This window comes from Anolis sagrei, chromosome 2 (assembly GCF_037176765.1).
Source record: "Anolis sagrei isolate rAnoSag1 chromosome 2, rAnoSag1.mat, whole genome shotgun sequence".
In the NCBI taxonomy this organism is placed as follows: domain Eukaryota; kingdom Metazoa; phylum Chordata; class Lepidosauria; order Squamata; family Dactyloidae; genus Anolis; species Anolis sagrei.
In genome coordinates, this window is record NC_090022.1 from 8701185 (window position 1) to 8715509 (window position 14325).

The following is a 14325-nucleotide window of genomic DNA, read 5'->3' on the forward strand; positions in this document are numbered from 1 at the left end:
TGGGTGTGCTTACATTAAGGGGTTGCCTTACATCCCCAAAAGGAGAGAGGCTTCCTGAGGAGCAGAGGCCAGGCTTCAGTGGCTGGGTCTTTCTCTGAAGGGTTAAAGCGACCGAGAGGGATTCCTAGAGGGGAAGACGGAAGGAAAGAACCCTGCCCGTTCTGACCACTGGTGAGCGCGTCCCTTCCTAGAGAGGCACCGGAAGAGGCTAGAGCTGCAGGGGGTCCTCTGAGGGGAGAGAGGAATGTCTTCCGGAAGGAGCCAGTCTCGGGGGGGGGGGGGGGAGGGAAGGGGGGCTTGAGGCAAGCCTGCTCTGGCTTGGGCATCTTCTCTCCTCTCTTTTGTGAGATCAGCCCATCCATTCAGGCTCCCACCTTCTCTTTCCTGGGTAAACAACGGCCTTCCTGCCTTATTAGTTCTTCCACCTCCTCCTCTGTCAGTGTGGACTCATATAATCCAGTTCAGAGCAGGAAGCCTGGGATATTAGGCCTGCCTGGAAGGGCCTCAGGCAGCAGAGGGAGGGAGGTGGCAAGGAGGGAGACTCAAGCCCTTTGTTTCTGGGAGGAAGGGGCTCTGGAGGCCCCTTTGAAGCCAGCCAAGGGCTCCCTTCATGCCCTCCCTGCTTCTTTCTCCTTCAGAGGAGAGTGTCTTCCTTCCCAGCCTCAGCTGCAGGTCCCTCTGCCTCTCTTGCAGGCTCAGGGCCCTTCCAGGCAGGACCTATATATCAGAATCTGGCCCTAGGTTTTCTGTTTATCCCAGATTATCTGGCAGTGTGGACTCATGACTGTGAAAGCCGTTCAGCAGTGGAACTCTCTGCCCCGGAGTGTGGTGGAGGCTCCTTCTTTAAAAGTTTTTAAACAGAGACTGGATGGCCATCTGTCAGGGGTGATTTGAATGCAATATTCCTGCTTCTTGGCAGGATGGGGTTGGACTGGATGGCCCATGAGGTCTCTTCCAACTCTTTGATGCTATGATTCTATGTAATCCAGTTCAAAGCAGAAGAACTGGGATCAGATCCTGGGACGGAGGGCCTGCCTGGAAGGGCCCTCAAGCGGCAGAGGGAGGGAGACGGCAAGGAGGGAGACTCAGGCCCTTTGCTTCCTGGAGGAAGGAACTCTGAAGGCTCCTCTGAGGCCAGCCAAGAGCTCTCTTCATACCCTCCTCTTCCTCCTCTGCCTCCTTCCCCTTCTTCTCCTTCAGAGGAGGGTGGGTGCCATCCTTCCCAACCCCATCTGCAGGTCCCTCTGTCTGAGACAGAAGGTCTGTGGGACCTTCCACACAGCTGAATAAAATCCCATATGATCTGCTTTGAACTGGAAAATACATGGCAGTGTGGACTCAGAGGACCCAGTTCAAAGCAGCAGATGTTGTGGGATTTGTGGGTTATAAGGCTGTGTGGAATGTGGGGAAATGCTCCACGGTGATAGTATGACAGCTGGGTCCCAGTGCTGCGAGCGTTACGCTGTTTCCGGAACGGTGCTTCAAGAACGCAGATTGTGGAATGCAGGGACGGGATGACACCGCTAAAGCAATTTAACCAGGGGGGACACAGATAGCAGTGAAGGAATGTAACAGTTCTTCAATGAAAAATAATAAGCAGCGGTTTGGAAAGACCTTAAACAGAATAGAAATCACTAATCAGACCCAAAATACTATTACATGCTTCAGTGTTGTTCCCAGCCCACATCCAGCCTGCCCACAAACTGGAGGGGGTTGGGTAATAATTCTATCTCCCTGGGAAAAGTCACAACCATGTCTGTTGTCTGAAACTGTTCAGTAAAGTGGATGAGATTGATTTTACACCACTCCTCGTATTTCTCCCCTCTTTTCTATCCTTACTTGTAATGGAACAATGAACTCTCTTAGAATCATAGAATCAAAGAGTTGGAAGAGACCTCATGGGCCATCCAGTCCAACCCCCTGCCAAGAAGCAGGAATATTGCATTCAAATCACCCCTGACAGATGGCCATCCAGCCTCTGTTTAAAAGCTTCCAAAGAAGGAGCCTCCATCACACTCCGAGGCAGAGAGTTCCACTGCTGAACGGCTCTCACAGTCAGGAAGTTCTTCCCAAGATTGTCCCTCCTACGTCTCTCACTCAGGCTGGTCTCACTCCGTCCCCTCTCTCGACCACGTGGTGGGACACATGTTCCCTTCCCTCATTCACAACCACTATCAGCGTAACGCTTGAAGCACAGGGACCCAGCTATCACCCCTGAAGGAGGGCAGAGAAAGGCTCCAGGAACAAACCTTCCAGAATCTGCCACCAGAAAATGAATTGGAAGGATTCCCAAAGGAAGGGAAAGAGATAGAAAAGGTTCAAGGGAGTGAAGAAGGAGGGAGAAGACTACGGGGGAGAGTATTGCTCTTTGAGAAGGAGAGGCCCTCTCCCCAAACTCTTTTCTCTCCAGATCAAGAAGCCAGTCCTCTGTTCAACAGTCATTGTAAAGCATTATCCTGCCTTGACAGTATTAACATGACCTTATTTGTCTTTTTTTGTTTTGTAGGCCCTGTCAGCCTAGATGCATAGAACAAAGATGGAAGGGCAAGAGCCTGTTGTCGTCAAGTTAGAAGTATTTTCTTGTGCTGTTCAGACAGAGAACAATAGAGCATTCTGGGAGGACCCTTGGAAGAAAGAACGGGATAACACTGTGCTCCATTCAGTCTTTCAGTGCCAGCTCTTCAGACAATTCTCCTATAATGAGGCTGCAGGACCCCGAGAGCTTTGCAGCCACCTCCACTCTCTGTGCCGCCTGTGGCTAAAGCCCGAGCGACACTCCAAGGCGGAGATGCTGGACCTGGTGATCCTGGAGCAGTTCCTGGCCATCCTTCCTGCCGAGATGGAGTGCTGGGTCAGGGAATGTGGGGCAGAGACCAGCTCCCAGGCCGTGGCCTTGGCTGAAGGATTCCTCCTGAGTCAGGAAGAGGAGAGGAAGCGGGGGACATCCCAGGTGAGAGAGAGGGTCATCTTGTCATTTCAAGGAACCAAGAATAATTGTTTTGGAGGATAATGTAAAACTCTTCTAAACTCCTCAGGCTGAGATGACTCTCAGGTGAATAATTTTAAGAATAATAGAAATACGTTGGAACGGGTTCAGAGAAGCATTAGGAAAGGAGGACCCAGGTTTGTTGACTCTGGAAAAGAGATTCAGAGTGCCATGACCACCCCCTTTGCACCCCTCATTTCCCAAGGTGGAATAACCAGGTGTAATGATCTGAAGTGATAGGATGGGAAACCGAAGACTTGAAGGAACATATTGATAATTCCAATGGTGTGTATTTCAGGGGAAGCAACTAGCTGAACCACTTCTGAAATTATTTCCATAAGACACTATATGTTATCTGAAGGTACAGATTTAGATTACTCAGCCCAAGAGCTCCTCTAGGTTAGCCCCAAATTACAATCCCAGGATTATGTGAAACACTTCGTCTCAGAAGCAGAGTGCAATGCCCAAACAAAGGGGAAATGATTATACAGAATGAAGAGAACAAGTCTGGGATCTCAACCACAATCCAAGTGGTCTGGAACAGGTTGCAGAAAGAGATGATGATAATAATAATAATAATAATAATAATAATAATAATAATAATAATTTATACCCCGCTACCATCTCCCCAAGGGACTCGGTGCGGCTTACATGAGGCCAAGCCCACAGTACATCAATAACAAAAGCAATAACAAAAACAATCAATACAATACAATTAATATAAATCACATAAACAATAAACTGTAACACACAAGCATTTAAAAACCTATGACTGGGCCAAATGTAATAGTTTAAAATTTAAAAAATAACGCTGGGCATCAACAATGTAGGATATAACTGATATAGGGTTTTCGAAGAGAGATGAGGGAACATGGTTAGTCCTAAATCAGTGGTAAAGTGCATTTTGAGGGCATATTGCTGAGAGTTTGCCTTATTCTGGGAAGGCACACTGGAACAACCACGTTTTCAGGCTCCTCCTAAAGACTGCCAGAGTTGGGGCATATCTGATATCCTTGGGAAGTGAGTTCCAGAGTCAGGGGGCCACCAGCGAGAAGGCCCTCTCCCTCGTCCCCTCCAATCGCGCCTGCGAAGGAGGTGGGAGCGTGAGCAGGGCCTCTTCAGATGATCGAAGAGATCGTGTGGATTCGTACACAGAAATGCGGTCACACAGGTAGGCAGGTCCCAAACGGTTCAGGGCTTTGTAGGTAAGAACCTGCACCTTGAATTGGGACCAGAAAATGAACGGCAGCCAGTGGAGCTCCTTAAACAGGAGGGTTGACCGCTCTCTGTAAGATCCCTCCCTCCTTTTCTAATCTGTCTGTTTCTTTGTAATCTGTGCCTCTTGTTCAGGTGCAGGACTCTGTTGCAGGTGAGACCAACCAGGTGGAGGAGTCTCCTTCAGACACCACGTGCGTTGTCCAGACTGGAAATGGAGAATCTATCACAGTTGGTAAGGGATGGGCAGTGGTCCTTCTTGCTTGCTCACCTCCTCTTGAGTAGACCTGAAATGTCTGAGCTGTGTTGATTGGAAAAATTGGGGAGCCTGGGAGCTTAAGAATGCTGTTGACAGGAGACATTTCCCTACAATGTTTTTTGTGCCACTTTCAAAGTTTTGAGTCTCTTTGGATGTTTACGGTGGTGAATATGCTCTTTGCTATATTGGCACAAATACAGAAACTAGTACAGTCTATTACTAAATACTATTTAAAATGAATGCTGCTACAGAAACTAATACTCTACATTTGCTGAGATTAGGCTGCAACACCCCCGTAAAACAAAATGGTCCACATTAAAGACCTGGGACCCAAATCCAAGGAGGAAGTCTCAAAGAGGGCCATGGGGGGCAAGGGGAGGGTGGCAGGCTTCCAAGGGAAGGAACTGTGGGGCAGCCTGGGAAAGGGACCCATCTCACCCTCCCTGGTGTCTTTCCTCTCTTTCACAGGCAGTGAAACAGGGCCAAGTGACAGTAACACATCTTTTCATGATCCTTTCCTAAGAAGCGATTCTGCAGGACCAGATCAGGTAGGCAGCAGGATCTCTGGACGGGAGGGGAAGCCCAGTCTCTTTCTCCCTTGGATATTGCCCTGACTCTAAATGAATCTCTGTCTTTTACATTCCTTCAATCCAAGATGTTTTCAATGAATGACTTATTTAGAGATCTAAATCACAAAGGCCTGTTTTTCTTCCCTCTTGAATGGCATTTTCTCCTCGCAGATAACATTTTCCCCTTCAGGTGACTTTTGAAGATGTGTCTGTGGATTTCTCGGAGGAGGAGTGGGCCCTCTTGGATCCAAGCCAAAAAGCCTTGCACCAGCAAGTCATGGAGGAGAATTTAGGAATCGTGTCCTCTCTGGGTAAAGCTCCATTATGCTTGTAGTTAACCAAATCAGTTTACAACTACTAGAAAATATCCAGTGTTTCCAGATCTCTTGCACAAGGAGATACTATCAATCAAATAGTTTGGACCTGAGCCATGTAGGTCTTTATAGGTCATAATTTATAGATCATAATTTGAATTGTGGCTGGAAATAAATTGGCAGCCAGTGGAGCTGTGGCAGCAAATAATAATAATAATAATAATTATTATTATTATTATTATTATTTTATTTCTTGGCCGCCTCTCCTCACTGCACGAGGTGGGTTACAACATTACTAAAACACATAATCAAAATATATAATCATTTAAAAATACTCCATAAAATACACATAATTAAATATTTTTCCATAAAATACATGTTTAAATACACAAAACAAAAGTTAGACATAGAGTTGGAATTTAAAATTCATGATGACAACTGTCTGAGTAGGCCTGTCGGAAAATAGAAGTTTTCCCTTGTGTCTTAAATTCGAACAGCTAATCTAGCTCTTGGAGCTCTACTGGCAGGTCATTCTACAGTCTTGGGGCGGCTGACGAAAAGGCCTTCTGGATGGCAGTTGCCAGTTGGGTTCTGTCAGTCTGGAGCAGATGCCCCCCCAGAGGACCTCAATTTTCAAGGCAGATTGCATGGGAGAAGGTGATCCTGTAGGTAACCTGGACCCAAACCATGTAGTGTGTTCACTACCATCTTAAGGTCCTCCAAATCTAGGAAGGGTCGTAGCTGGCAGATCAGCCAAAGCTGAGAGTAAACACTCCTGACCTGGGCTAGCATTTTGAGACACAGATCCAGGAGCCCTTGTCCCAAGCTGCGAACACACTCTTTCAGGGGGAGTGTAATCCCATCCATAACTAGTTGACACACCTCTATCCCCAGATTGGCAAAGTTCTGTCTGGATTCAGTTTCTATTTATTTTTCCTCATCCAGCTCTTTGCCTCCTCCAGGCATTCATTCAAAGGAAAAATGCTAACCTTAGCTGAAGCTGTTTTTGCAGGCATGGAAAACTATATTTGGATATCATCAGCATACTGATAACACTCCACCCTATACCTACAGATGATATCTCCCTGCAGCATCATATAAATATTAAAGAGCATTGGGGATAGAATGGCGCCTTGTGGGACAACAGGTAACACAATAATGACTTGTGTGCTCTCTGTACCCGGCCATAGTTGACAGTTTGATTTCAGCTCTTTGGACTATCCGAAGCTTTTTAAAATCTTCAAAACTGCCCCAGTTAGAGTGTATTATAATAATCCAAATGGGAAAGAACTAAGGCATGTACCACCATGGCAGCTCTGGCTTCACAAGGAACAGCTGCAGTTTGTGCACAAATTGAAAATGTGCAAGACACTCCTGGTCACTCCTGAAACCCAGAACTCCTGATTCCATGCCAAGTCCAGGGCGTACCCCCCAAATGCCGGACCCGTGTCTTCAGTGATAATGTAACTCGTACAGAACAGGCTGATTCCCTATTCCCTGATTTGCCTTCTAACTGACCAGTAGCACCTCTGTATTCTGGATTTACTCAAATTGGAAATGTTTTGCTATTTTCATTTGGCCAATATTCAGTTACAACGGAAAACTTAAAGGCTCAATCCTCAGTCACTTTAAGGCCTATCTGCATAGAACCTACCTCAGTGTTACACCCCATTTACAAATGCAGGCCTGCTAAGTTTTTTAGAATTACTTTTAAGTTCTTACCATAACATTTTTTACAATAAGATAAACCGTAAGAGAGGTTTTTAGGAATTGTAGTTGCCAGTTGTGTCCATTCTCAGCCAATCAGAGCATGGACACAAGCAGGCTTTTTTATTCGCTGAGAAACAGAGAGAGAAACTTCAACTCACATCATGCTCTGAGAGAAACTCAGAAACTTTTCAATGCCTTCTGCATGCAAGTGCTGCTGGGAAAGTGAGTTTCTCCCTGGAAGAGGAGCCTAGTAAACTTTCCAAAAACAAATGGTCCCTGGGCTGCCGCTGCTGGGAAGCGAGGAAAGACGCTGTAGTTAATCCCGTCTTCTCCAGGAGCCCCCGTGGCAGACCCCTGCCTCAGGTATATTGCAGACTTAACTCCATCCTCTCCAGTAGCCGAAAATCCTATTCCCTTGATCCGTATTGGCCAGCTTTCCAGTCCCCTCCTCCCCGTTCTATTTTTGGAGTTGTTCTCAACCTGTGGGTCCCCTGATATTTTTGCCTTTAACTCCCAGAAAGAAATACGAACAGCTGGTAAACTGTCTGGAATTTCTGGAAATTGTAGGATAAAATTCCTGGGGAATTTCAGTTAATTGGGTTCCCTTCTGTTCATACTCTGTACAACCTCCAGGAGAGAGCAGGGTTGAACATGCCAGGCATGGAAGAGAAGTGAATAATAGTGCATGCACCCCCTTTCCCCCTCTATATCTACACATATTTTTAGTCCCTTGTCAAAGTAGTCTCTGGTCAAAAAAAGGGTTAGGAACACATATTATAGTCTTTGGGGCCAAAGCCCCAAGAGGAGTGGCCTTTTTGAAAAATACTTTTTGAAAGTATTTTTATTCGTCAAAAAAGGGTTTATGTATAGTTTTGTCCAGTTCTATCAAGCCATTTAGGAGCTTTTGCAGTTCTATCAAGCCATTTAGGAGCCTTTGCAGTTCTATCAAGCCATTTAGGAGCCTTTGCATAAACACTTTGATTTATGTATATATCTATTTCTTTATCCACAAAAAAGTAATACAATATATACCACTTCACACTTGTGAAGCCAACGATGTAAAACACATTTTGCCTGTACTAATTCTGAAATTAAGAAAATCAACAGTAGGAAGGTGCTTTTTTAAAAAAGCGAAGTGGTTAAAATGAGGGATATATATGTGTGTGTGTGTGTGTGTATATATATATATATATATATATATATCCATACACATACATACACATACATACACACACATATATACATACACATACATACACACACACACACACACACACACACACACACATACTTTATTTATAACCCGCTACCATCTCCTCAAAGGGGACTCGGGGCGGCTAACATGAAGCCAAGCCCAAAATAATACAACATAATAAACACACAATAATAAAATACCTCATAACAAAATATGAAATAACAAATAAAATCAACAATATAAAACAGCAAAATAACACCAGAAACAGAGGGCGGGCCAAATGTATGAAGTGAAATGTTAAAAAGTTAAAGCCCTGGGTGAGATAGGGATGAAAGTGGATTTATAGGGGAGGAGCCGTGGGATTTAGCCATTTTAGGGGCGGGAAGGTGCTTTATTCTGAGGACAGCTATAGGCTAAAAAAACCAGATGGGTTGAGTGGTCATTCCCCGAAAGCACAGTAGAAGAGCCAAGTTTTTAGATCTTTCTTAAAAACAGCTAGGGTAGGGGCTAAATAACATTTAATCAATAATATAAGGAATGACAAAACAGAAAATGTCAAATTCCAGTTATGTAGATCTTCATTCAGTCTTTTTAAATATGGCAGCTTTATTCTGGCTGCTAATTTAAATGTTGATGTTTGTTCTGCTGTGTGATGCCATGAGGTTCAGTTCATTTATCTTTGTGGCATCAGGCAGATCAAGGGTTTTACCTTTCTTGTGCCAGAAGTACAGGGGATTCCAGAGAGGCAATGGCTAAAGAAAAGTGTTATATTTTCCCTGGTCCTGATTGTGTTATTGTTTACTTTAAGACTTATATCCTCCTCTAATATTTAGAGCAAAAACAAAATATTTTATTTCTTAACAGGCAGTGTTGGAAAGTGCTGTTTTGACTAAATGCATTTTGTAATTTGTATACTTTTAAACTTTATTCTGATATAAGCTTTTCTTTTCCACACATGGTCACACCTCTCTTGTTCTTGAACCATGTAAATAGAAAAGCCATCATTTAAATGCTTGGAATGTGGAAAAAAATTATCTTGGAAGTTTGGCCTTGTTTATCATCACACAACGCACACAGGAGAGAGACCATTTAAATGTTCAGACTGGAGAAAGAGCTTCAGTCAGAAATCACACTTTGTTGGCCATCAGAAAACTCATGCAGGAGAAAGACTTAAATGCCCTGAGCGTGGAAAGAACATCAGTCAGAAGGGAGATCTTCTTCACCACAAAAAAACTCACACAAGAGAGAGACAGTTTAAATGCTCAGAGTATGGAAAGAGCTTCGGTTCCAAGCAGATCCTTGTTTATCATCAGGCAACTCACACAGGAGAGAAGCCATTTAAATGCTTGCAGTGTGAAAAGAACTTTAGCAGCAAGAGGAACCTTATCCGTCATCAGGCAACACATTCAGGAGAGAAGCCATTTAAATGTTTGCAGTGTGAAAAGAGCTTCGGTCACAAGCACGTCCTTATTAACCATCAGGCAACTCACACAGGAGAAAAGCCATTTAAATGCTTGCAGTGTGAAAAGAGCTTTAGTCAAAAGAGCAACCTTATCAGTCATCAAGCAACTCACACAGGAGAGAAGCCATTTAAATGCTTGCAGTGTGAAAGGTGCTTCAGTAATAAGAGCAGCCTTATCAATCATCAGGTAACTCACACAGGAGAGAAGCCATTTAAATGCTTGCAGTGTGAAAAGAGCTTCAGTCTGAAGAAAAACCTTATTGTGCACCAGGCAACTCACACAAGAGAGAAGCCATTTAAATGCCTGCAGTGTGAAAGGAGCTTCAGTCAAAAGAGAAGTCTTATCAGTCATCAGGCAATTCACACAGGAGTGAAGCCATTTAAATGCTTGCAGTGTGGAAAGAGCTTCAGTCAAAAGAGCAACCTTGTTAGTCATCAGGTAACTCACACAGGAGAGAAGCCATTTAAATGCTTGCAGTGTGAAAAGAGCTTTAGCAGCAAGAGGAACCTTATCCGTCATCAGGCAACACATTCAGGAGAGAAGCCATTTAAATGTTTGCAGTGTGAAAAGAGCTTCAGTCACAAGCACGTCCTTATTAATCATCAGGCAACTCACACAGGAGAAAAGCCTTTTAAATGCTTGCAGTGTGAAAAGAGCTTCAGTCAAAAGAGCAACCTTATTCATCATCTGGCAACTCACACAGGAGAAAAGCGATTTAAATGCTTGCAGTGTGAAAGGTGCTTCAATAATAAGAGCAGCCTTATCAATCATCAGGCAACTCACACAGGAGAAAAGCCATTTAAATGCTTGCAGTGTGAAAAGAGCTTCAGGCTGAACAAAAACCTTATTGCGCACCAGGCAACTCACACAAGAGAGAAGCCATTTAAATGCCTGCAGTGTGAAAGAAGCTTCAGTCAAAAGGGAAGTCTTATCAGTCATCAGGCAATTCACACAGGAGTGAAGCCATTTAAATGCTTGCAGTGTGAAAAGAGTTTCAGCCACAAGAGCAATCTTAGTCGTCATCAGGTAACTCACACAGGAGAGAGGCCATTTAAATGCATGCAGTGTGGAAAGAACTTCAGTCAAAAGGGAAGCTTTATCAGTCATCAGGCAATTCACACAGGAGTTAAGCCATTTAAATGTTTGGAGTGTGAAAAGAGCTTCAGTCAGAAATCATACCTTGTTCGTCATCAGGCAATTCACACAGGACAGAAGCCATTTAAATGCTTGGAGTGTGAAAAGAGCTTCAGTCAAAAGAGAATCCTCATTGTACATCAGACTACTCACACAAGAGAGAAGCCATTTAAATGCTTGGAGTGTGAAAAGACCTTCAGTCAAAAGGTCAACCTTATCAGTCATCAGGCAACCCACACAGGAGTAAAGCCATTTAAATGCTTGCAGTGTGAAAAGAGGTTCAGTCACAAGCACACCCTTATTCATCATCAGGCAACTCACACAGGAGCGAAGCCATTTAAATGTTTGCAGTGTAAAAAGAGCTTCAGCCACAAGCACGTCCTTATTAATCATCAGGCAACTCACACAGGAGAGAAGCCATTTAAATGCTTGCAGTGTGGAAAGAGCTTCAGTCAGAAATCATACCTTATTCGTCATCAGGCAAGTCACACAGGAGAGAAGCCATTTAAATGCTTGCAGTGTGAAAAGAGCTTTAGTCAAAAGAGCAACCTTATCAGTCATCAGGCAACTCACACAGGAGAGAAGCCATTTTAATGCTTGTAGTGTGAAAAGAGCTTCAGTCACAAGAGAATCCTCATTGGACATCAGGCTACTCACACAGGAGAGAAGCCACTTAAATGCTTGCAGCGTGAAAAGAGCTTCAGTCGGAAATCATACCTTGTTCGCCATCAGGCAACTCACAGCAGAGAAAAACCAGAGTGTTGAAAGCGCTGCCGTTGACATACAAGCCTCCTTTTTATACTGGTCTGTACTTTTCTCTACTGGGCTAGACTGCGCCCCATAAGCTTTGTTGGGCAAAAGGGCTTAATAACAAAAGAACCTCACCATAAAAATATTAAGCAGCTTATTTAGCAGCAGCAGCATGACCCAGAACCAGTAGCCAGTATAAGACGAAATAAAAACACACAGAGTATTGCTATCTTCCTTTCGGAGGCCTTCCATGTAGAAAAATAATATCATTATAAACAAGATTATTTATATTTCCTGGTTATATCTTTGCTTCAGCTTCTTGCCTTCATGCTGGGCTTCTCTCTCATGTAGATAAGGAACATACAACAAACTTCAAACTGAAGCAGTTCTCTCCTTAGAGTACGCAAACACAGCAGTCCTTACACCAAGGCATTCTTGACACACGAGGAAGTCTTCACACAGGAGGAGCAAGTAACTCACAGGCACACCTGTTTATATTACCCAACATGCTTTGCTTAGTCGTTGCATCATTTGAACTCTTTTAGTGCCTGTACATCACTTTGTAATTTAAAATACACTGTTAACGTTCAATATTTCTGACACAACTCGAATGGAAGAAATGGGGTTAAGGCAACTTTGCTTGTTTTACATCAGAGAGTGCATGAATCGTTGTGATAGAAACACTGAGTTAAAAAGCTGTGGCTTTCGGGGAAAATAATAACCTGAGCAATTTTCTTTGATTAAATATCTCATTAAACATAAGTGATAATATTTTGAGAGCTAAAGGAAGGATATTTCAGGGTTTTTTAATCAATTCATTAATACTGGTTACTGCAACTATTTCCTGCCATATATATTCAGGGTTAAAAATACATTTAATTGAGGAGTTTGATGAAAAGTGTGGGAATGGGTTCAATTCATGATTAACAGAACTGTGTATTGTGTAATTCTATGTATGTTGGACTGGGTTTTCTTCTTTGAAATTTCTAATAAAGCATAACAGATAAATTGTTTTCTCTCAATTCATGCATACTGGTTACTGTAAGTATTTCTTGTCCTATCTATAACATATAAATAATAGAAAATCTATTACAGATTTGTGTGTGTGTGTGTGTGTGTATTCAATTACCAAAGACACATGGCATTTCTTAAAATATGTAGGTGAGAATTAATCTAATTTAACCTGAATTACCAGAGCTACCTCCATTAATCCTCACGTTAAATTCCTGGCAGAATCTGAATGATGACTTGCAGACCATCTGGTTGGTTGTGAGCTTCGAATGTTGTGGTTGAAAATTAATTTGGCAATTTTCATCCATTCAAACAGAGGAGGGCAAATGTCCCTCTCTTTGAGAAGGGGAAAAAGGAGCCAAACAATTACCGTCCAGTCAGCCTGGCATTAATACCTGGAAAGATTCTAAAGCAAATCGTTATGAAGGCAGTTTGTAATCAGTTATTATTATTTAAAGCATGTATATATCTTCTCGCCCCAAAGGGGACTCAGGGCAGAGCACAACATATAAATGGCAAACATTCAATGCGGGGACATAACTACACTGTACACATACATAAACATTAAAATAACATATCTTGACGTTAAAATCCTCTGTTTAAAACTGTCTCCAAAATCCGTATCAAATATAGTTGGCATACAAAAATCTCCTATCGCTGAATCATTGCACAGGCCCAAAGGCCCAATAACAACATCCAATTTGCCCTGGCTCATAGATCTTACATTCCAGGTTTCTATGGTGTGTTGATCTTTAGAGCATCGGATTCGTCGTTCACATCCAGCACTGTCGGCCACTAGCCTTCCTTTCGGCTTTGAGCTAGCCGCATCATCATATCTGGGGCTAGTTGAACTTATCCTCCTCCCCAGTAGCATCTTGACCATCTTCCGACCTGGGAGTCCCATCTTCCGATGGCATACCTGTTAGCGTGTAGCAGAGTATTGCAGAAGCTCAGAATAATGGACTCTGGAGTCTCCCGTAAAAGCAGGTTTTCAGCTTTACTTAAGCAGTTCAAAATAGACAACATACACCATCAGCGGACAGACGTGAAGAACACAAACCAAAAGAGATAGGAACTAATACAAGCTGCAGCTGGAAGGAAGTTTATCTCTGGCACTCCCTAGATAAACTCCCTAGATAAAGCAAGAACTCAGGGTCACATTCTCACAGCTTATTACTTTGCTGTTTAACCCTTCTGTGTCAAACTATATCCTGGCAATACAATTCTATTACAATCACAATCCTATCACATAAAATTACATTTAAACACACATCATACATGAATTACACACTGACAATACCGACATATCTGGAATGTGCCCAGAGGAGGGCGACTAAAATGATCAAGGGTCTGGAGAACAAGCCCTTTGAGGAGCGGCTTAAAGAGCTGGGCATGTTTAGCCTGAAGAAGAGAAGGCTGAGAGGAGACATGATAGCCATGTGAGAGGAAGTCATAGGGAGGAGGGAGCAAACTTGTTTTCCGCTGCCCTGGAGACTGGGACACAATGGAACAGTGGCTTCAAACTACAGGAAAGGAGATTCCACCTGAACATGAAGAAGAACTTCCTGCCTGTGAGAGCTATTCAGCAGTGGAACTCTCTGGAGTGTGATAGAGGCTCCTTTTTTGGAGCTTTTCAACAGAGGCTGGATGGCCATCTGTCGGGGGTGCTTTGAATGCAATTTTCCTGCTTCTTGGCAGGGGGTTGGACTGGATGGCCCA

At 43.5% G+C, this 14325-nt stretch overlaps 1 protein-coding gene across 1 annotated transcript; it reads left to right on the forward strand.

Moving 5' to 3' along the window:
• The first annotated feature begins 297 nt into the window (after positions 1-297).
• On the forward strand, positions 298-12603 carry LOC132765974 (zinc finger protein 84-like). The gene is made up of 6 exons (XM_060760287.2): positions 298-388; positions 2507-2950; positions 4337-4436; positions 4929-5008; positions 5220-5340; positions 9242-12603. Exons 2-6 carry the CDS (start codon positions 2522-2524, stop codon positions 11437-11439), a joined length of 2928 nt encoding a protein of 975 aa, XP_060616270.2. The 5' UTR covers positions 298-388; positions 2507-2521; the 3' UTR covers positions 11440-12603.
• Positions 12604-14325: the final 1722 nt, after the last annotated feature.